We start from the raw sequence: 23,864 nt of genomic DNA on the forward strand, positions 1-23,864 counted from the left end.
CCTGCTGAAGAAAAGCAGGCCCAAACCATGATGCTGCCACCACCATGTTTGACAGTGGGGATGGTGTGTTCAGCTGTGTTGCTTTTACGCCAAACATAACGTTTTGCATTGTTGCCAAAAAGTTCAATTTTGGTTTCATCTGACCAGAGCACCTTCTTCCACATGTTTGGTGTGTCTCCCAGGTGGCTTGTGGCAAACTTTAAATGACACTTTTTATGGATATCTTTAAGAAATGTCTTTCTTCTTGCCACTCTTCCATAAAGGCCAGATTTGTGCAATATACGACTGATTGTTGTCCTATGGACAGAGTCTCCCACCTCAGCTGTAGATCTCTGCAGTTCATCCAGAGTGATCATGGGCCTCTTGGCTGCATCTCTGATCAGTCTTCTCCTTGTATGAGCTGAAAGTTTAGAGGGACGGCCAGGTCTTGGTAGATTTGCAGTGGTCTGATACTCCTTCCATTTCAATATTTTCGCTTGCACAGTGCTCCTTGGGATGTTTAAAGCTTGGGAAATCTTTTTGTATCCAAATCCGGCTTTAAACTTCTTCACAACAGTATCTCGGACCTGCCTGGTGTGTTCCTTGTTCTTCATGATGCTCTCTGCGCTTTTAACGGACCTCTGAGACTATCACAGTGTAGGTGCATTTATACGGAGACTTGATTACACACAGGTGGATTGTATTTATCATCATTAGTCATTTAGGTCAACATTGGATCATTCAGAGATCCTCACTGAACTTCTGGAGGGAGTTTGCTGCACTGAAAGTAAAGGGGCTGAATAATTTTGCACGCCCAATTTTTCAGTTTTTGATTTGTTAAAAAAGTTTGAAATATCCAATAAATGTTGTTCCACTTCATGATTGTGTCCCACTTGCTGTTGATTCTTCACAAAAAAATACAGTTTTATATCGTTATGTTTGAAGCCTGAAATGTGGCAAAAGGTCGCAAAGTTCAAGGGGGCCGAATACTTTCGCAAGGCACTGTATATACAGAGAAAGGAGTCGGCCCTAGAATTGAACCCTGTGGCACCCCAATAGAGACTCCCATAGGTCCTCACAGCAGATGTGACACACGGAACTCTATCTGAGAAGTAGTTAGTGAACCAGGTGAGGCAGTCATTAGAGAAACTAAGGATGTTGAGTCTGCCGATCAGTAACTGTTTACGGTCATCAGTAAACATCAATTGATCATATAATTTCAGAAACATGAGGATAGCCTCACAATACACCTCTCAATATTGACCACCATTAGATATTTTATCAATATAAAATAAGTGGCTTAGGTTAATTTCCCATCCTTTGTAGATCCTTTGCCTTTACCTGATAATGTTTACTTTGCAAGCTACCTGTTGAAAATGTCTTTGTACAGTTGGCTAAACATACAGTGGTAAGTAAACCTAATGTACTATTTTCTCCAACCAATATAGGCCTACCTAGCGAAGTTACCTAACATCCCCTTTTCAACATTGTTTTTTATCACAATTGTTGCTAACAGACAAGTCTAGCTAGCTTAACAACAGATCAGGTCAATATGGCTAGTTAACAAGCTACATTTCAGGGAATAAACTAGATGGCTATATTATCCAAATAGTGTTTTATTTGCTTGCCATCTATAGTGACAGTAGTCAGACAACTCTACCAGGAAGAGGACTTGCTGATGTCAAGCTCTTTCCAAAAGCCTAACCTCTGATGAAGCAAGTTAAATGACACCTTTTTTTGCTTAGCTAGCTAGCTATTTAGCTACATGCCAAATGGATAGGTGACCTTCACGTATCTGAAATGACATGATCAATTGATGTTCACTGATCATGAAAAGCATGCAGTTACTTTCTATATAACTCTGATGATAGTGTGGAATAATAATAATGATAATGTGGAATAATTGTAAATGTGTAGTTCGGACTATGCTCTTCAAGAAGTGATGATATTACAAACAAATAGTTCACATTTATTTAACAATCCCTTACAAATGGCATGTAGTTGTCAATGGTTTAGCAGAGCTGGGGGTCTCCTTGCCCCCCAGCATCCAAATTGAACGCTCTGCACCGTCTTGTGACATTCTATTGATAGTGCCCTTTTCAACAACACCGTGCTTGTTTAAGCAAGGAGAAACAAAGCTTCATTATGTTGTTAAGAGTCCATCTTAACCCAGAAACGGACTCAACTGCACGAATGCCCAGCCGTCCTGTCTTCAGTCAACTGTTCATTCCAAAAACGGTTATTTGTTTTTACGGTTATGTCAATTAGGCTATAGGTTATTTGATCTCTGGCTGTGCAAATAAGTGGTAGCAGCTCATCTATTCATTTGCTCATCTATTACTGATCAGAAACATGCTATAATGTAGCATCAATCAAGTGTATTTTGCTTTTGAAGCCTGCGGAGGCTGTGAAATACGAACACGAGACTCACATCCTTTTGAAAATATAGATTTATATAATGTTCTATGGGTATCATGCTAGTCCCAATTTAACACACTGCACACAGTTGTAGCTCATTGAAGGGTTTACGCCCAGGCGGTGCAATAGGTATACATTTTTGGTCCGGCATAGAGCACATTTTACGTTGGGCGTAGTCCGGTTACACCAGTTTGTCGTTAGTGGGTTGTAACTGACCCACTAACAACCAACTGGTGCAACCGGACTCTGCAGTGAAAAAGATATAGAGTAGAGATAGTGGGGGCAAAAATGCTAGGTGGGGTAGCTTAATAGTACTAAGACATTGGGAGAGTGAGAGTGGACTAGTACAGGTACTCACCATCGGACCAGAAGGCCGTGCTCCAAGAAGTTCTTGAGGTTGGGCAGGGTCTGGCGCAGGTCTGGAGTGGACAGGCCATGCTGGTATCTCAACTGGGAAGGAAAAAGAAAGCATACATTAGCAATGACCAGAGCTTTCTGTAACATTTCATATTGTACCGTACCATAACCTACACTATCAGTTTAATTCACACATTCTCATGATTCTCTAGTTCTGATTCTGATGTCTCTGGACAAGGCAGATAATTACTACCCTACAGGGAGACCGAAGCAACCTGCCATTTTTTCATATCTGAAGCATTATAACTTCTCTCTTTGGGCTAATATCCACCCCAACATAGCATGGCAGGAGGACCGGGTGCCCATTGTAACAGACATCTGTGCTCATGTGAAAGGTGTGTGGAGAGGGAGACGAGACGTGGGCGGCGATTAGAAAAGTCAGAATGCCGAACATCTGGAATAGAGATGGGGTAAAACCGCACATAGCAATCTCTCCCTCTATCCATTTCCCCCTCTCTAAGTGACCTAGATCCCCATTGGATTGATGACAATCCCTCTCTCCAGTCCTCCATCCATCAGTCATAAAATCAACCTCAAGTTATGACCGACAGGAAAGTGAGCCAAAGCGTTCCACAGGGATGCTGGCACATGTGGACTCCAATGCTTCCCACAGTTGTGTCAAGTTGGCTGGATGTCCTTTGGGTGGTAGACCATTCTTGATACACACAGGAAACTGTTGAGCGTGAAAAACCAAGCAGCGTTTCAGTTCTTGACACAAGCCAGTGCACCTGTTACCATACCCCATTCAAAAGGCACCTAAATATTTTGTCTTGCCCATTCACCCTCTGAATGGCACACATACAAAATCCATGTCTCATTTGTCTCCTCCCTTTATCTACACCGATTGAAGTGGATTTAACAAGAGAAATCAACAAGGGATGATAGCTTTAACCTGGATTAAACTGGCCATTCTACAGTGCATTCGGAAAGTATTCACACCCCTTGACTTTTCCACATTCTGTTACATTACATTCCTGACCCCTCCTGTCTCAGCATCCAGTATTTATGCTGCAGTAGTTTATGTGTCGGGGGGGCTAGGGTCAGTTTGTTATATCTGGAGTACTTCTCCTGTCCTATTCGGTGTCCTGTGTGAATCCAAGTGTGCGTTCTCTAATTCTCTCCTTCTCTCTTTCTTTCTCTCTCTCGGAGGACCTGAGCCCTACGACCATGCCCCAGGACTACCTGACATGATGATTCCTTGCTGTCCCCAGTCCACCTGGCCGTGCTGCTGCTCCAGTTTCAACTGACCTGAGCCCTAGGACCATGCCCCAGGACTACCTGACATGATGACTCCTTGCTGTCCCCAGTCCACCTAACCGTGCTGCTGCTCCAGTTTCAACTGTTCTGCCTTATTATTATTCGACCATGCTGGTCATTTATGAACATTTGAACATCTTGGCCATGTTCTGTTATAATCTCCACCCGGCACAGCCAGAAGAGGACTGGCCACCCCACATAGCCTGTTTCCTCTCTAGGTTTCTTCCTAGGTTTTGGTCTTTCTAGGGAGTTTTTCCTAGCCACCGTGCTTCTACACCTGCATTGCTTGCTGTTTGGGGTTTTAGGCTGGGTTTCTGTACAGCACTTTGAGATATCAGCTGATGTACGAAGGGCTATATAAATACATTTGATTAAAAAATGTATTCAATTGTATTTTCTCACCCCTCATCAATCTACACACAATACCCCATAATGACAAAGCAAAATCAGGTTTTCAGACATTTAAAAAAAAAAAATCTGTTATTTACAAAAGTATTCAGACCCTTTGTTATGACACTCGAAATTGAGCTCAGGTGCATCCTGTTTCCATTGATCAACCTTGAGATGTTTCGACAATTTGATTGGAGTCCCCCTGTGGTAAATGAAATTGATTGGACATTTGGAAAGGCACACTCGTCTATACAAGGTCCCACAGCTGACAGTGCACGTCAGAGCAAAAACAAAGCCATGAGGTCGAAGGAATTGTCCATAGAGGTCCGAGACAGGATTGTGTTGAGGCACAGATCTGGGGAAGGGTACCAAAACATTTCTGCAACATTGAAGGTCCCCAAGAACACAGTGGCCTCCATCATTCTTAAATGGAATACGTTTGGAACTTCCTAGAGCTGGCCACCCAGCCAAACTGAGCAATCTGGGGAGAAAGGCCTTGTTCAGGGAGGTGACCAACAACCTGATGGTCACTATGACAGATCTCCAGAGTTCCTCATCAAATCAAATCAAATGTTATTGGTCACATACACATGGTTAGCAGATGTTAATGCGAGTGTAGCGAAATGCTTGTGCTTGTAGTTCCAACAGTGAAGTAATATCTAACAAGTAATCTAACAATTCCCCAACAACTACATAATACACACAAATCTAAAGGGGTGAATGAGAATATGTACATATAAATATATGGATGAGTGATGGCCGAGCGGCATAGGCAAGGTGCAGTAGATGGTATAAAATACAGTATATACATATGATATGGGTAATGTAAGATATGTAACATTATTAAAGTGGCATTATTTAAAGTGACTAGTGATCCATTTATTAAAGTGGCAAGTGATTGAGTCTCAATGTAGGCAGCAGCCTCTCTGAGTAAGTGATTGCTGTTTAGCAGTCTGATGGCCTTGAGAAAGAAGCTGTTTAACAGTCTATCGGTCCAAGCTTTGATGCACCTGTACTGACCTCGCCTTCTGGATGGTAGCGATGTGAACAGGCAGTGGCTCTGGTGGTTATTGTTGTTGATGATATTTTTGGTCTTCCTGTGACATTGGGTGCTGTAGGTGTCATGGAGGGCAGGTAGTTTGCACAACGGTGATGCGTTGTGCAGACAGCACCACCCTCTGGAGAGCCTTGCGGTTGAGGGTGGTGCAGTTGCCGCAACAGGCAGTGATACAGCCCGACAGGATGCTCTCGATTGTGCATCTGTAAAAGTTTGTCAGGGTTTTGGGTGACAAGCCAAATTTTTCAGCCTCCGGTGTTACGCCTTCTTCACCACACTGTCTGTGTGGGTAGACTATTTCACTTGGTCTGTGATGTGTTCGCCGAGAAACTTAAAACTTTACACCTTCTCCACTGCTGTCCATTCGATGTGGATGGGGGGTTGCTTCCTCTGCTGTTTCCTGAAGTCCATGATCATCTCCTTTGTTTTGTTGACGTTGAGTTAGAGGTTGTTTTCCTGACACCACACTCCGAGTGCTCTCACCTCCTCCCTGCAAACGGTCCCGTCGTTGTTGGCAATCAAGCCCACTACTGCTGTGTCGTCTGCAAACTTGATGATTGAGTTGGAGGCGTGCATAGCCACGCAGTCGTGAGTGAACAGGGAGTACAGGAGGGGGCTGAGCATGCATCCTTGTGGGGCCCCAGTGTTGAGGGTCAGCGAACTGGAGATGTTTCCTACCTTCACCACCTGGGGGCAGCCCGTCAGAAAGTCCAGGACGCAATTGCACAGGGCAGGGTTGAGACCCAGGGTCTTCAGCTTGATGAGGAGCTTGGAGGGTACTATGGTGTTGAATGCTGAGCTGTCCTCAATGAACAACATTCTAACATAGGTATTCCTCTTGTCCAGATGGGATAAGGCAGTGTGATGGCGATTGCATCGTCTGGGGACCTGTTGGGGTGGTATGCAAACTGAAGTGGGTCTAGGGTGGCCGGTAAGGTGGAGGTGATATCATCCTTGACTAGTCTCTCAAAGCACTTCATGATGACAAAAGTGAGTGCTACGGAGCGGTAGTCATTTAGTTCAGTTATCTTTGCCTTCTTGGGTACAGGAACAATGGTGGCCATCTTGAAGGTTCTTGAAGCAATCTTGAAGCATCCTCTGTGGAGATGGGAGAACCTTCCAGAAAGACAACCGTCTCTGCAGCACTCCACCAATCAGGCCTTTATGGTGGCCAGACGGAAGCCACTCCTCAGTAAAAAGAAAATGCCAAGGGTGTGCAAAGCTGTCATCAAGGCAAAGGGTGGCTATTTTGAAGAATCTCAAATATAAAATATTTAGATTTGTTTAAAACTTTTTTGGTTACTACATGATTCCATACGTTATTTCATAGTTTTGATGTCAACCATGTAGAAAATAAAGAAAAACCCTGGATGAGTAAATATGTCTAAACTTTTGACTGGTACACACACATATATATATATACACATACATATACATATATATATATATATATACACATATATATACATATATATATATATATATACACACACACATATACATATATATATATATATATATATATATATAATGTGTGACACAAAACGGCATCCCACTAACAGTTAGGGAGGGAGAGTAATCCTAAGCACCCCCACTCTGTCCTTTGAGTTTAATCTAACCTGTCTCATATCTCCACCCCACAGCAGAGCAGCATCACGCGCCACTTCAGACGTATACTGCACTAGGCCCTGTGTCACTGACACCCACATCTGTTTTCTCTCCTCTGCTCTGTCATACTGCGACACCCATTCTTCTCTACACTCATACCGCCTTCCCTGGTTCCATCCCTTTCTCCCTCCCTGGGTATCACTCGCTCAGTGCCGTACATACACTACAGTGAGTGATGAACCACATGTGATTCTAATTAGGCCAGACACAGTACCAGTGTATTGTTCCCACCAGCGCTACACTCATCCATTACATACCACTGCCTACCGAGCATACCCCATAGACTATATATATGAAGACGTTGGGGAGAAGTACCACGATAACAGAGGAATTACAGAGAAGTAAATGTTGGCGCCCCAGGGGCCAAAGGCCACGTTTCTCAGTTTGTGTTTATAGTTAGAGGAAAATAATGGTTTTCTTGGATCAGCAGTCATCTAAACACCATTCATCCAAGTCAATTTTTTTGTAGCCTATTCTGTAATATTCTGTCAGGACTGTAATGCTGAGCGGTGGTTCTTGTAAAGTTTGACTAATGGCATGAGGAGTGGCATAAGCATTAACACATGGGTCCTTGCTGCCACTGCCAGAGTGTGTGTGTGTGTGTGTGTGTGTGTGTGTGGTAGGCCCCCTTCTGGCCCTGGATGGTTTGAGATGTCAGGCTGGTGATCAAGGAAAGGCAGGAAGCAGAAGATCCAGTGCATGGTTTTTATTTAAGGCATTTGGAGCAGGTGCAGGTATTTACAAAATTATACTAAAGCCATCAAGATTACTGGACCAGGCTGAAATTAAATAATAAACTAAGAAAAAAACTAGTCAAAAGAAGATAAAGACTGAAGATCAGTCATGACTAGTCTGTGGGGCTCACAGAAGCCCCAACTAACCCTTGCAGAGACAGGTGGCCATTTTGAATTCAAAATAAAGCTCTACACCTGAGCATTTATATTTCTCCTGGCAGCGACCAGGTGACAGGAAACGCTTGTGTTATTAGAAAGCACTTTGTCAAACTAAGCCAATAAACACTTAGCAAAGACTAACACTCAATAAGACTTTAGATACGTTAGAGAATATTATAGCCTGTACGTTACAGATAAATACATAGAATATGTTCAAGATCTAGGATAGAACAGAAACTCTTTCAACCTCCATTAATTAGTACTGGCGTCTTCCTTCTTAATGAGCACCTGAGTGCTTACATGTTTGTAAGACAGAGATCTCTCACACACAAACATTTCTAAGTACTGCTTTAGACTAGCAAATAGTAGGCCTACTGCTTTCAACTAAAAACATTATAAATCAACTTGATCTGATGTCTCTGTAATTTATATCCAATGTTTAGAAAATATTTTGAACAAATCAACCATAGGTAAGACACTCAACCAAAATGCATGTTTGGTGAGGTGACCAAGCAATTATATAAAAATGTTCTGAGACATCGGAGCTGTGAGGGAGCACATAGTTAGCTGACTAGTGTGTGTTAGATCCTTCTTCAGCACAGCAAAGCCTCCCAATAGATCTTATTCTGTATTAGCAGTACATGTGTGTGTGCGTGCGTGCACATTTCGTGAACTAATGTGTGTGTATTTTGTGAACAAATGTGTGTGTGTCAGCACGTATACATATGCATGTATGGTCATGCATAACCTCTGGGGGACCCATGGAACCAGAGTTCTCTATGGTATCTGCATAGACCTCCTGATCTCTGTGGTAGGTTTTGTGTTTTATCAAAAGCAGATCAGATTGAGCCAGGCGGAGAGAGGGGTGCACAGTACTTAGAGCTAAACCCATATTGGTGATGAAATGACCTAAAACATACAGATTCTGGATAATCCTGAATGAAAAGTTAAAAGCATAAATATCATACCCCCCAAAAAATGCTAACCGCCCCTGTTATTGTAATGGTGAGAGGTTAGCATGTCTTGGAGGTATGATATTTGTACGTCTAACTTAAACTCCTCATTATTCAAGATTCATTCAGGACTATCCGTAATCATGAAAGCATCCACATTCATGTAGAAACATATTCTATAGGTTTTTTTTTTACAATGAAAGTGACTCTAAAATGACACTACAACATTTACCATTGATTTCTATTCGGCACAAAATACACAACCAAAACAAACAGCAAAAACTGCAGTCATTTCTAAACGGTTCCCCCGATAAGGATGAAAAACCCCTGAAATTAAAGCTGACAGTCTGCACTTTAACCTCAGTCATTGTATCATTTCAAATCCAAAGTGATAGAGTACAGAGCAAAAACAACAACAAATGTCACTGTCCCAATACTTTTGGAGCTCAGTGTAAATGTATGTGATTGTGACGGCTATTATTTCCTCCAAAGCTACGTGTTGAAACCTTGCCAAGCGTGGAGCATTGAAATGGGATAGGGACGAAGACATATTGAGGGGTGACATCACTGCATTGTTCCGAGTACATTATTGTTGGGGGAATTGTTAGGGTGTTAGGGGGATAAAGAGGAGAGGATGTTCCTGAGTTTAACGCGTGTGAATGCTGAGAGGACTGAGAGATGACTCTCCTGGAACCTGGACAAAGGCACATGTCTTACTGCTGCAGCCTCTGGGAAAGATACAAGATAGGGAGTCTATTCCAGTAGCACTTCTCACTACACCTTGACAAGAGTTCCATCATTGCCACACAGGTGTGTTCCAACTCTCTGCCAATGGGCAATACACAACATTTGACCAACAAGTGCTTTGTTGGACCAACAAGTGTCTACTTGGCACCAGCCCTAATATTTTGTATATACAGTGCCTTGCGAAAGTATTCGGCCCCCTTGAACTTTGCGACCTTTTGCCACATTTCAGGCTTCAAACATAAAGATATAAAACTGTATTTTTTTGTGAAGAATCAACAACAAGTGGGACACAATCATGAAGTGGAACGACATTTATTGGATATTTCAAACTTTTTTTAACAAATCAAAAACTGAAAAATTGGGAAATATCCAATAAATGTCGTTCCACTTCATGATTGTGTCCCACTTGTTGTTGATTCTTCACAAAAAAATACAGTTTTATATCTTTATGTTTGAAGCCTGAAATGTGGCAAAAGGTCGCAAAGTTCAAGGGGGCCGAATACTTTCGCATGGCACTGTATTATGGAAAATATGAACTCGTCATGAGGGGCCTCAGTGGCACACGGGTCTGCATTCCTCCATCCACACATGCAGTCAGGGCCGGCCCTAGCCTTTTGGGGGCCCCAAGTTAAGTTTAGTTCATTTCCTGCAATTCTACACATTTTGCAAAGGGTGGAGAGATTTGTTTTTAGTTTTTAATATGATATCTGAGTAAGAATGACTAACAAAATCAAATGGGACCCCCCCCAGTCGGTTATTCGACTATGATTGCTACAAGCATAGATAGCTTGCTAGTCTAATTTACCAATTTAAAATGGGATAATTGAGTGACTGTCAGTGACTGACATAACAAGAGACAAACTGCTGATGCACAAGCACATTTAGAAATTGCACCTTGTGTATTGTACAATTCTAACTCTCATCAGTAAGTTGAGTTCCTGACAGTTCCTCCCCAAAAAAGCAGGCCTTCAAAAGGGGGTGCAGGCCACCTGTTGGCCATCCCTGGTCTAGCTGGTCTGACCAGCATGGTCTAGCTTGTTACCAATTGACACATACCAGCTTATGCTGGTGACACCGGCATACTCGTGACCAAGTTGGTCCAGGATGGTCTGACCACACCCATCATTATCATATTTCCCAGCATGCTGATTTTTATAATTGTTTGTTTCAATATCTTTGTTGTGTTTGTTGCACGTACATTGATTGACTAATTAATCTTATGCTACACAAAGATAAATAACATACATTTGGCAAAACTAATCCAATCTGTCAGCTGGACTTAATGCACCCGTTAGTTACCGAAATGGTTGTTTCAGTATAGATGGTTTAGGTAGTCTGATTTATTCATCTGGCAGTCATTCTGAATGCATATTGTGGGTGAATAAAAGTTCAAATGGTTGGATATCCCCACTAAACATCACTTTGCAAGACGGCATGATGACATGAAGCTGGTTTTGTAACAGCGAAGGCTGGTCACCAGAAAAAAAACATGCAGCGAAGACTGGTCATCACGAAAACACAGCGAAGGCACCAGCAAATACACAACAAAGTCTGGTCATCAGCAAAATGCCCTTTCCTTTCCCCCCTCATGAAACATTCAATGTGCCGCCACAAAGACGGTTGAGGAAACAACAGTGAAGCTGTGAGTGTGAAAGAGAGAAATGTGTGAGACAGCTTTGCCTGACATAAAGCTGGATGTCGCTTTCAATTAAAAGCAACAACACGGCCTTGAAGAGAGAGAAACAAACAGCTCAGAGGGAGGGAGGGTCCAGCTTCTCAAACAGACCAGTTGTTTAGTAATATGTCACAACTGACAAGGCAAGAAATAAACTCTGATTTTGTTCTCCTATGATATTCAAATCACATGGCCTGGAATTTGAGAGTTGTTTGGAAAAAAAGTAAATAAATATAATCCTAAACATTAACATTTCTAGCCTTCAAGTTTCTAGGTCATACAAATATTAATACAAATTGCTTATGAGCAACATAAGTCAGAGTGTCATTTCTCAAAACAGAGAGTACAGGTGGGGTCTATGAGGAGCTCTCACAGTGTGGAAGTCCCCTTTCACCTGGCTGCCGGCTGGCCAGACGGTGCTGTGCAGAGTGCTTTGTGATCAGGCTAACCAGATCGTGGTGAGAAATTACCGGGGCCCAATGAGGCCAGCTGTAAGGCGAGAGGCCCTGGATGGGGCCGCACCCACAGGAGGGGGGGTTCTTTCACATGACGTGATGCTAGCTTTGGGCCTGACTGTAACAGATCCAGCACAGCTCCTCTCTTCAGGCCTCCTCACACACCTTTGTGTCTGTCTCCTTCCTGCCATGTCGCCCATTGAGACACTTGCACTCAGCCACTTCACAGGCCCTGTACAGAGCACTGGTAGAACCCAGGACACTGAGCTAGTGTTTTTGATACCGCCTCAGGGCCAGATGTGTGTGTGTGTTGCAGGATGTGTGAACGGAGCGCTGAGCTCTTACCACCACTAGAGGAGTCAAGGATACCTCCAAGTCCCATCCACCATAGCAGGGCCAGAGAGCCACAGGAATGCAGCATCTGTGTACAGCTCAGCTCCTTCAATCCAACCGGGGCCAAAAACGTAAACACACATTAGCTGACTAAAGCGTCCCAACCCGCTGGTTTACATGCCACCCATAACTCTGTGAAGGGCTGTTTGTTTTCGACTCAGGCTCTGCCACGCAGCTACGTAAACATCCCGGCTTATGCAATGTATTATTGTTTCCTTTCTTTTTGTCACAACCAATTGTCTTAAGAGCTGAAAACGCCACAGTGAGGGCCTCTCGTCCGTTCTGAGGTTAATTGCTGGTGACTTTCCGTACAAGAACCGCAGGGCCAGCTTTCGTAATGAAGCGCTCCGTATTCGCTGCGAGATCATTTGAAGAGCCGTTTGTCAGCACAGAAGTCACAACAGTTCAAGCGGCAGGGAATATTAGCATCACCTGACAAGCGGTGTGTCTAGACTGCCACCAGGGATGGGGCGCAGACTCACTAGAGGAAACCTGTAATGTGTTTAGGTTTTCATCAGGAGGATTATTTTTCACGTCACAGGATTATATAGACTAAAATCAGTACCCTGTGGATGTCAGTTGACTCCACCATCGACAATTACTCATGATTTCCAATCAGAATAGTACTAAATACTAATCCTGATGGTAAATGCTGCAGTTCTGTCCACTATGGTAAAAATATAAATAGTATTAGTGTTTCTCATAATACATCAGGGAGAGTAGGCCTAGTCCTTTCCGACTCCCTAAGGAGGGCAATCAAGGGGCCTCTGCTGGCTCTACTTCAACTTTAGAGGGGCCTAAGCAGGTGTGGCCTACCAGGCCAGTTCCAGGTCAATAACAAGGCCTCCAGTAGAGGTCAGGACAATCTGTAGTGGTGGTCCATATTTCTCCATACGGTCATTATACAGTCTCTAATGAGGGTCCCTGGTTGTTACGGGAAGAATATTACAGCTGTCATCTATACTTTTAGTGATTTTTCATTATAAAACTGTGGTATGTGTGTTAAAATAAAACAACATGAAATTCCATACATTTTGAAGAATACAAATGTAAATGTGAGAAGGACATATAGATTTCTGTGACACAAAACATCAAAAACAAAACAGATAAAACAGAAACACATACATGGTTTTTACATTCAACGAAATTAGAAAAGCTTAAGAGCATCCATTGATTGTATTCCCGTCTTATTCTTACAGAGAAAAGTATTCAAAGTGGCAAAGTAATTATTTAAATCTACCGTTAAAAATATTGAATAGTGTAATATTTTTTGCATGAATTACAATCAAATTCATCAACATACTTTTCGTTAGTGGAGAATCGTGGACTATCAAAAACAAAAAGAACATGACAAGCTTGCCGATAGATGCCCCTACTAAATATTTTACCCCAGTCCAGCAGAATATCCACCCAAAACATAGTCCATGTGGGCTTTAATGACATAATGAAGGGCAGCTCTGAACAGTTGAAACTGGATTTTAAAGAGCTGATTGATTCTCTGCTAGACACGAATAAAAGCCATCATATCTGGCACTTTAACCTCTCTGAAACGTGGCATTGAACGCTTTAGCAGGATTCTCTCTTCACAACTGGCAACATGATTATCGCAGCTCAATGGGTTTGCCTTTTGTTGACAATTTATACCTTTTGGAAACAAAACAACTTTTATTAGGAGGATGGGATCCACCCAAATCATTTGGGTTCCTGGATCCTTTCACAGCATTATAAGGCTGCATTGAGACAATGTCTTATCAATGATCCAAGCCCAACTCAGATGTATGGTGGTATCATACATTTTGTATTGTAGATACAGTGCATTCGGAAAGTATTCAGACCTCTAATTGTTCCACATTTTGTTACGTTACAGCCTTATTCTAAAATGTATTAAATTGTTTCCCCCCCCTCATCAATATACACACAATACCCCATAATGACAAAGCAATTTTTTTGATGAAATATCACATTTTCCTAAGTATTTAGACCCTTTACTCAGTACTTTGTTGAAGCACCATTGGCAGCGATTACAACCTCGAAACTTTTTGGGTATGACGCTACAAGCTTGGAACACTTGTATTTGGAGAGTTTCTCCCATTCTTCTCTCAAGCTCTGTCAGGTTGGTTGGGGAGCATCGCTGCACAGCTATTTTCAAGTCTCTCCAAAGATGTTCGATCGGGTTCAAGTTCGGGCTCTGGCTGGGCCACTCAAGGACATTCAGAGACTTGTCCCAAAGCCACTCCTGTGTTGTCTTGGCTGTGTGCTTAGGGTCATTGTCCTGTGGAAGGTGAACTCTTGCTCTTCTGCACCCCAGTATCTCTACTTGCACATCATCATCTGCACATCTATCACTCCAGTATTAATGCTAAATTGTATTTATTTTCACCTCTATGGCCTATTTATTGCCTACCTCCTACATTTGCACACTGTACATAGATTTGTCTATTTTTCTTTTATTTTGTGTTATTGACTGTACGTTTGTTTATGTGTAACTCTGTGTTGTTGTTTTTGTCGCACCACTTTGCTTTATCTTGGCCAGGTCGCAGTTGTAAATGAGAACTTGTTCTCAACTGGCCTAACTAGTTAAATAAAGGCTAAATAAAATGTAAAAAATAAAAACCTTCGCCCCAGTCTGAAGTGCTGAGCAGGTTTTCATCAAGGATCTCGCTGTACTTTGGCCTGTTCATCTTTCCCTCAATCCTGACTAATCTCCCAGCCCCTGCCGCTGAAAAACATCCCCTAGCATGATGCTGCCACCACCACGCTTGGCATTCAGGCCAAAAAGTTACATTTTGGTTTCATCAGAAGAAAGAATCTTGTTTTTTGTGGTCTGAGAGTATTCATGTGCCTTTTGGCAAACTCCAAGCGGGCTGTCATGTGCCTTTTACTGAAGAGTGGCTTCCGCCTGGCAACTATACCGCAAAGACCTGATTGGTGGAGTGCTGCAGAGATGGTTGTCCATCTGGAAGGTTCTCCCAACTCCACAGAGGAACACTGGACCTCTGTCAAAGTGACCATCAGGTTCTTGGTCCCCTCCCAGACCAAGGCCCTTCTCCCCCGATTGCTCAGTTTGGCCAGAAGGTCAGCTCTAGGTAGAGTCTTCCTAGTTCCAAACGTCTTCCATTTAAGAATGATGGAGGCCACTGTGTTCTTGGGGACCTTCAATGCTGCAGACATTTTTTGGTAATCTTCCCCAGATCTGTGCCTCAACACAATCCCGTCTTGGAGCTCTACGGACAATTTCTTCGACCTCATGGCTTGGTTTTTCCACAATCAAGTTGTAGAAACATCTCATGGATGATAAATGGAAACAGGATGCACTTGAAATCCATTTTGAGTCTAATATCAAAGATTCTGAGTACTTACGTAAATACAGTATTTCTATTTTTTGATAACATTTCTAAAAACCTGTTTTCGCTTTGTCATTATGGGGTATAGTGTGTAGATTGATGAGGGGAAAAAACAATTTCATACATTTTAGAACAAGGCTGTAACAAAATGTGGAAAAAGTCAAGGGGTCTGAATACTTTCCAAATGCACTGTAAATACAAATGCATACTGTAAACACATTGGAAAAACAAATGCCCAATTGATTCTGTCCCAGATTGACAAAATGATAATTTCTCATCAACATTTCAAAAATATTTACAAAGACTAGTTGGATGGGGAGACATCTGAGTTATTTTAAAAAGTGTTTCTCTCACTTTGTGAGTACATATGTGACCAGTTTCAGGAAACTAGGGGGTATGTCACGGGTCACTACTTCATAGAAGAGCAGTTTGAACGTAAACTATGACAATCGGTTTGTATTGCTAGTACTCTATGGATTGGGATCATGCTTCATTGTTTAGCTAGCTTCATGTTAAAACAAAATACTCCTTAAAGCTGACTGTTAGCTAGCTAGCTGACGTTAGATGTCTGGCTCGCTCGCTCGCTAGCTAACATTACGTTTATGATCTGTGTGTAGTAATGTTCTCAGAATGCCATTTAACACGGCTAGTTATAGCATAATGTTAGCTAGCTAACTAGTTAACATTGAACCTATTTGGTTAACGTTAGCTAGCTATGACAATAGGTTTGTATTGCTAGTACTCTATGGATTAGGATTATGGGTCATTGTTTAGCTAGCATGTCTAAACAAAAGACTTCACTTCACAAGATGATTACATGACCCATCAAGCTGGCCAGGTGTGTCTGACAGTGATTATGGCCATCTATTGTATAATAATGCCAGAATATTTGTATCTGGAATTTGTCTTTCAGCATCAGTAGAACACGCCTGACTCTCCTCAACCAGCCATACAAGGAGAATGGTCTAATGCCTCCCATCAAAAAGAGAGCTGCCCCAAGCAAGCAAAGGTTACACCTGAAGCATGAGGACTTGCTGCGAGTGGTGAACTTCAACAACTACGCGGAAGATAATGCAATAGTATTACCAGGACACCACACAGGCCACAAACACTTTGGTGGAAAGCTGCTGCCATCCGATGTGACAAAAGCAGCAGTGTGGCGTCTCTACGAGGAATCGATGACAACACTTGGTATGTAAAGCATAAACAACACGTTTTGATTATTTAATTGACCTCCAACATGTTTGGCATTACTTGATTGGCAGATACTTATGCTGTAAAGGAGAAAGAAAATTAATTCAGGTCAAAAATATGGAAAGAAGAAAAGGACTTCAAGGATAAAGTGGAGCAGAGGTTCTGTATAGGCAATCCAAGAAAAGCATGGGAAGGGCATAATGCAATGATGGGAAAAGAAAGGAAAAGAGAGAACAATAATATGGTAGACTGTTCATCCTTTGTAAACAACCTAAATTGTTTTTAATGGAAGATTTGATCCCGGCGATTTTAAAGACGAATGTAAACAAATATGTGAGACTTTCCCCAAATCCTCTCCTGTCAAGATAACAGAGAACGAGGTGGCCTCATGCTTGCTAAATATTAAGCCACACAAAGCACCGGGCCAGACGGACTACGGGGCAAAGTACTGAAGGTCTGCGCCGACCAGCTCAAGGGAGTTCTCACACGACTGTTTCAACTCCTGCTGAGCACCTGTACAGTTCCAAAATGGAAGGTGTTGATAATTTTACCGGAGCCTAAGAAATCGACCTGTGGTCCTCACGGCTCTTTTGGCCAAATGCATGGAAAGGGTTGTTAGTACAGTAAGCACCTTACCCTTTCCATAGCGGATCAACTGGACCCGTTACAGTTTGCCTAGAAGGCACAGAGGGGGAGTCACCTTCAACATGCAAAATCATATGCATACATTTTATTTATTGATTTTAGTTCAACTCCAATACAATGCAAGTACACACACTGCTGAAACGACTAATGGTCCTGAATGTTAATGGATGCCTCGCAGGTTTGATCAAGGACTTTTTAACTGACCGCCCACAGAGGGTCCTCTCTGTTGAACTGACCCTGAACACAGGGGTGCCCCAGGGGTGTGTCCTTTCACCGTTGTTGTTCTCCATCTACACTGACGAGATGAAAAGCCAAAGAAACAATGTGAGCCTTTTTATGTACCATGATGACATGGCTCTGGTAGGACTCTTTTTTTAAAGATGCCACGTCAGATGGGGACAAACAGTATATAAAGTATGCTAATGTATTGGTGTGAAGGCATTTGGGCAGAGGTGTAAAGTAATTCAGTAAAAACACTTTAAAGTACTGCTTAAGTATTTTTTTGGGGCTATCTGTACATTACTTTACTATTTATATTTTTGCCAACTTTTACTTCACTACTAATAATAATTTATACTTATACTTTTGATACTTAAGTACATTTTAGGAATTCCATTTACTTTTGATACTTAAGTATCTTTAAAACCAAATACTTTTAGACTTTTACTCAAGTATTATTTTACTGGATGACTTTTACTTCAGTCATTTTCTATTAAGCTACCTTTACATTTACTCAAGTATAACAATTCAGTACTTTTTCCACCACCGGATGTGGCTGGGGGTTATAGCATTTCTTTCACATCAATTTAGACAAGTGTGTCTGGGTAAGCGTCATCTAATATTTATAAAATATTTTTATCTGGACACTTTCTGATTACCTGGAATTTTTCCTTATTGTAGGCTACTACCACTTTTAATCTTAATCTTTACTACACTACTCACTGTAGTGTGAGCACATGACCCCAGTGATGCTAAGAAACAAGGCTTGGATGAGTAAGCGGTTTATCCTAGTGTCCTTAATCTTTAAGCCTTATAACTCCTCCTCCACATCAGGTCCACATGTTGTGTTGATAAGTGGGCCTGTGTCCACCGCTATCATTAGCCCGTTTCCTCTAGATTCCAGCTGATGCTGCCAAGGCCTATCTCAAAGACATGCGGGCGCAGGCCAGACTGCTTGGCACACGGGAATGGACCTGCTTATGTAAAAGTGAATAACCAGAAACAACAATGGGTTATTACAGCAGAAACTATGCTACATTAGGAATCCATCACATACATAGCACCTTCCAGTATATAGGCCAAGCAGAGTTTATGATGCATTGGAAACAGAGCCTGCTTCTACTAAAGTCCTGCTACTGAGTCCCCACCATCACAGCACACAGATGTCAATTTGGTGTGGCTTTCTGTTTTAGATATATTTCACCACCCAAACAAAGGTACTCCAAGGCAACAACATTTTTCAAAGAACAATAACACACTCAATCGACTACAGAATATTTACTCGATTGTGGATATATTTCTCAGCTTGAAAGGAGCTTGTTTGTACTGTAGACAGCCCCCAGATTCCTTTGGGTCAATGACAGCCCGGTCTGTCGGCTCACGCTAACCAAACTACAGCCACTTCTAGTGAACACATGCCATCGGTCAATAGCACTCTGGTGGAGATGGCAAGTTAATTACATCTGAAAAGCCAACAGAGCTCTAGCCAAGGCGATGCCCGACAGTCATTCTTCAGGGCACGGTGCCAGCTCTCATCTGGACCGGCCCACCACCATGGGAGCAGCAGGGGACAACATAGCCTACTCAGCTCATTATACTGTTTGGTGTTCGTTATACATGTTTTCTCACACAGCAGCAGTAGCTTTCTTCTAGCATGGTTAAACCAGACTGAAGAGTACAGCATTCAGTTTGGTTTTTACCAAGCTAAGCTAACCCTCATCCTCCATCTAGTCTGCCATTTTCTGAGGTTTTGTAAATAGTACTCTAGGCGAACCAAACCATACACCTGTATGAAGCAAGGAGGACTGACAGGTCTTCACCCAGAAATGTTTTTATGAGGCGCTCAACCGTCAGCAGCCTCATCAATCACTGTGAGGCACCATGGGATATGAAGTCCAGCTTGATTCATCAGTGGAGCCTTGTAATATGTGCTTCACTACTACAGACTACAGAGCATGACTGACTGCAACACTCTCTCCTGACTAAAAACATGCATCCTTGAACATGATCAAACCTGGGGTTCAAAAAGTATATGTTTTTTCTTTCAAATTCTTTAGCTGCGCTTGATTGAGCTTGCTTGGTGAATTGGAACCAATGAAATAGTAACAAAAGTACAAAGCTGATATTCTGGCACTCCAAAATCAAATGCGCAAAGAATATGAAAGACAGCAAATACTATTTGAACCCAGGTCTGGCTGTTATATATATATATATATATATATATATATATATATATATATATATATATATATATATATATATATATATATATAAAGCTCTGTTAAAATCAGACAAGATGTCCTGTTGAAAATACCATGGCACATTCTCGCAACAAAATGAGGAGTGAAGTTTTACAGCACATAAACCACACAACACAAGCGTTTCTGTTTAAGAGATAGCACCCCACATTTAAAGAGTTACCAGAATTCCTACTGTCTTCACTCCACGATAAAACAATGGTAGTAGTTAAAGATGAGTCAGATTCCAGATTCTATCCTTCCTTGTTTCCCAGGCCTTATTTTTTAGAAATAGATCTTGTCTCTCCCTAAATAGTTATTGATTATGGTGACACAATATCCCAGATTGCAGCAGTCACTACTCTTAAACCTTTGGATGCCGTCTACCATAGCGCCATTCGTTTTATCACTGGTGGCAGTTTTAATACACTGCATCCTGTATCAAAAGTTTGGCTGGTCCTCATTAAAGTCCTGTAGATCAATTCATTACTCCCTCTTTGTTTACATAGCCTTACTACACAAGCTTCCAACTTACCTAACTTCGTTGCTAACGTATAAAAGAATGAGCTACCAAACCCGCTCACAGGGTTGGTTAACTCTTCAGATATCTCTGATCTCCACGGAATTAGGTAAATCCGCTTTAAGTTTTTACACTCACTTACATTTGGATTACCTGGTGCCACTGGGGCATTTTAAAACCCTGATGATAAATGAGTTCACTGAGGTGTGCAATTGTTTTGATTGATTGATTTAGTAACTTGTTTATGACGGTTGTGATGTTGGTGATGTTCTGGTGTAGTGTACTTCACATTTTTTCTTGTTATATTTTTTACCTTTTGCTTTGTGGTCTCGGGCACCATTGACAATGAGACCCTGGTCTCAACTGGGCTCCCTTGATGATTAAATACAAATAAAATATTAACTCCACATGGTCCATCAATTGTATAGAGACTTCTACACCTGTTTGATTAGCTTGGTAAATATGGTAAAGATTATGTTGACCCTCATGGCACACGGTTACATAGTGAGAGATTTGGTGCTGGGAGGCTGGATGAAAGCTTATGAGCATTCAAATGAAATGACTGATGTTGGCAGTGACTTTAGTTAGAAGATCATGAAACTAGCCAAATGAAAATAAAACTTGGCCATAGGCATTCCTTTAAACATCTCCTGGACCAAGCATTTTCTGCTTTTCCTGTACGTATAGCCCTTTTAAACAACCCCAGGAACACAGTGCACTTAATATTCCATAGGGTACACCTCTGTACTTCCTTTACCGTCCTAAACGTACATTATCTGTCCTCCTCCTGCACTCCGTCTCCTCCACTTTCCCCTCTCTTCCCTGTGCTAATTCATCCCAGGTGTGCTGCTTTCACTGCAGTGCCCGAGCTACCCCCTCCCTCCCTCCCTCCGATGGAGCTCTAATTCAAACCAGCCCGGCTCTCCCCTCGCATTACTTGTTGTTACACTTTATTGAGTTTGCCGCCAAATTCAGTCAACAGATTTACATAATTACGGGAAAGGCTGTGTGAGACGAATGGGAAATTCAGTTAGGAAACCACCGGTGACAAGAGGCCTAGGTTATTCCCCATTGACCCAATCACTGGAGGGTATGAGGGGGGGCTAGACCTCCTCTATACCCATACATACAGCCATGGTGAGAGCCTCTGTAACTAAAGGGGTTGTTTGTCTGTGTTTGAGAGGATGAATAAGCAGACTAGTGGAAATAACCGATTGTTATTATACAGTAACAACATGCTATAGTGACACCTATAGGATGAGCCACTGTCTGTCCATGGTGGTGGGGGTCTGTCTGGCCTTGATGAGGAGTGGTGAACTCTCATCCACTAATGCTAGATCCCGGTTACAGTAGAGCAGGGAAACCCAACACCCACACTGCCCCTTTTAGTGAACACACACGGGTCAAACCTTCCTGTTAGTAATGCAGGCAAACTAGCAGGACTGTCATTTATCCTCCTTTTTTAGTATATGGTGGCTAGTTCTCATGGTGACTCCGTAAGGAACTTCTTAAACAGTTTGACGAAGCTGACCTCCCAGTCACATTACATTCCACTTTTAAAAGATTCTTGATCCATCCTTGAGGGCAGGATCAAACCTTTGTAGGCTAAATGGTAGCTGGACCCTAACAGGGGTCGGGTTTGGAACACACTAACTATAGCTGGTAAATGAAGAGGAAGGGCGGGAAGTTTTGGCTTGAGCCGCCACGGGTCTCGTCTCCTGCTTAGCATGGAAAGATATATTAATTACACCTTTCATATGGCACTGCCAAATATAACCATTAAAACATTCATTTAATTTTAGTATGGTTGGGTCACATATATTTTTTTATTTGAGAGAAATAGTGTTGCAGTATTTTACTTTTCTTTTTTAGGCCGTAGCGCGTTTCCACAGGGCCTCTGTAAAAACAGTGCGCCATGCAGCTGGGAGAATATACAGTGGGTCTGTGGTCAGGTGCCCATCCTATCCCTGCTGCCTAACTACAGCTCCTCTAATACTCTTCCACTGACTCTCTCAAAGGGTCAATTGTTTTATTTTCTCTTTTATTAATGGAGGGCTTTATGACCAGGGTTTTTTTGTATTGGTCCTTACTACAGGTCAGGGGTCACAGTGAAAACCTGTCTCGTTACAACGACCACATTCCATCACAGTCTCCCATGGTAACGAGGGACCTGGGATCTTTTGCTGCTCAAAGTTATGGATGGTGAGATCTAAGAGCTATAGTCAAACAGCCTTATTTATGACAGTCTTTTGTGAAGCTGTCAACATAAAACCTATGCGATTCAGACAATAAACTAAGAATAATGAGTATAGATAATATCCATTCCAGCAAACAATTTACAGTGTTTGAGTGAAGAAAAGAGGTAAAAATGAAAACAGTCATGGCATCTCATGGATGAAAGTCATAGAAAGATCATAGAATTGAGGTTGAAGAAAACTACAAGTACAATAATAAGCTATAACAAAAATTTATGAATTACTTTCTATGTTCCTTATCATTAGTGTGGTCTACCATGCCAAAAACAAAAACGAGTGAAATGCGAAAGGGCCCAGATCTCTCTCACACTAGATGACAACAGTTGGCTAGAGCTTTCCTTTAGAAACAGAGGTTCACAACTGTGTACTGTATGCGTGTATTATTCAACCCAACATAATTATCTGGTGTGATATTTATTTATTTAACTGTGTTTCTGGATGGTAAAATGTTTTCAGTGTAACCTTAAATGACTAAAACCAGATATAAAGTATTAATAAAATATAACGGAGCTATATATTTTTTTAAATAAGATCATCTTTGAGAACTAACAATTGCCAAAATAGAAACTAGAATTGAAACTAAAATTGTAAAAATGTCATGGCATGGGCACCCCATTAAATTTGTTATGTTTTTCTCGCTTCATATTCGTCGCCATTTGCCACGCCCACTTAAATAAATCCTAGGGGAAACACTGCGTTTAAGTCTAACTTCTATATAAAGAAGTGTGTGTGTGTGTGTGTGTGTGTGTGAAAAAGAGACAGGATGGAACCGAAAGGATAGTGTTGTGAACATTTTAAGTATTAGCAGGCCTTCAAGCCATAAGCCGTCTCTAAGATAAACCACTCCTGTGCTCCAGTATCATAAAGCCAGATTGTGGTCAGCTTCTGAAGGGCTAGGCAGGCAGTGAAACAGACAAAGTCCACACTTTACCTCGGAAAGAATAACACCAGAGGTTTTTATATCAGAAATGTAAAAAAAAGAAGAGGAAGGTATACATAGGGGAAAGGAATATCATTCCAATGTTTTCCTGTGCAAAATGGACAAACTCAGCAATTATGCCTAATGCAATAGTAAAAGTCTGAATTATTATGTGGCCAACCACAATAAATACCTCCATTGATGCTATACACTGGGATACACTAAAACA

General features: G+C 41.9%; 1 protein-coding gene across 1 annotated transcript in view; it reads right to left on the minus strand.

The window, feature by feature from the left end:
• Positions 1–23,864, minus strand: part of uvrag (UV radiation resistance associated gene) — a 153,905-nt gene that overhangs the window by 17,070 nt on the left and 112,971 nt on the right. Inside the window, exon 14 of the mRNA XM_021623519.3 lies at positions 2,756–2,847. Within this exon, the coding sequence (XP_021479194.3) occupies positions 2,756–2,847 (92 nt within the window). The remainder of the gene's footprint in view (positions 1–2,755; positions 2,848–23,864) is intronic.

The sequence above is a fragment of the Oncorhynchus mykiss genome, chromosome 12 (genome assembly GCF_057628025.1).
Source record: "Oncorhynchus mykiss isolate SJ-2025 chromosome 12, ASM5762802v1, whole genome shotgun sequence".
NCBI lineage: Eukaryota > Metazoa > Chordata > Actinopteri > Salmoniformes > Salmonidae > Oncorhynchus > Oncorhynchus mykiss.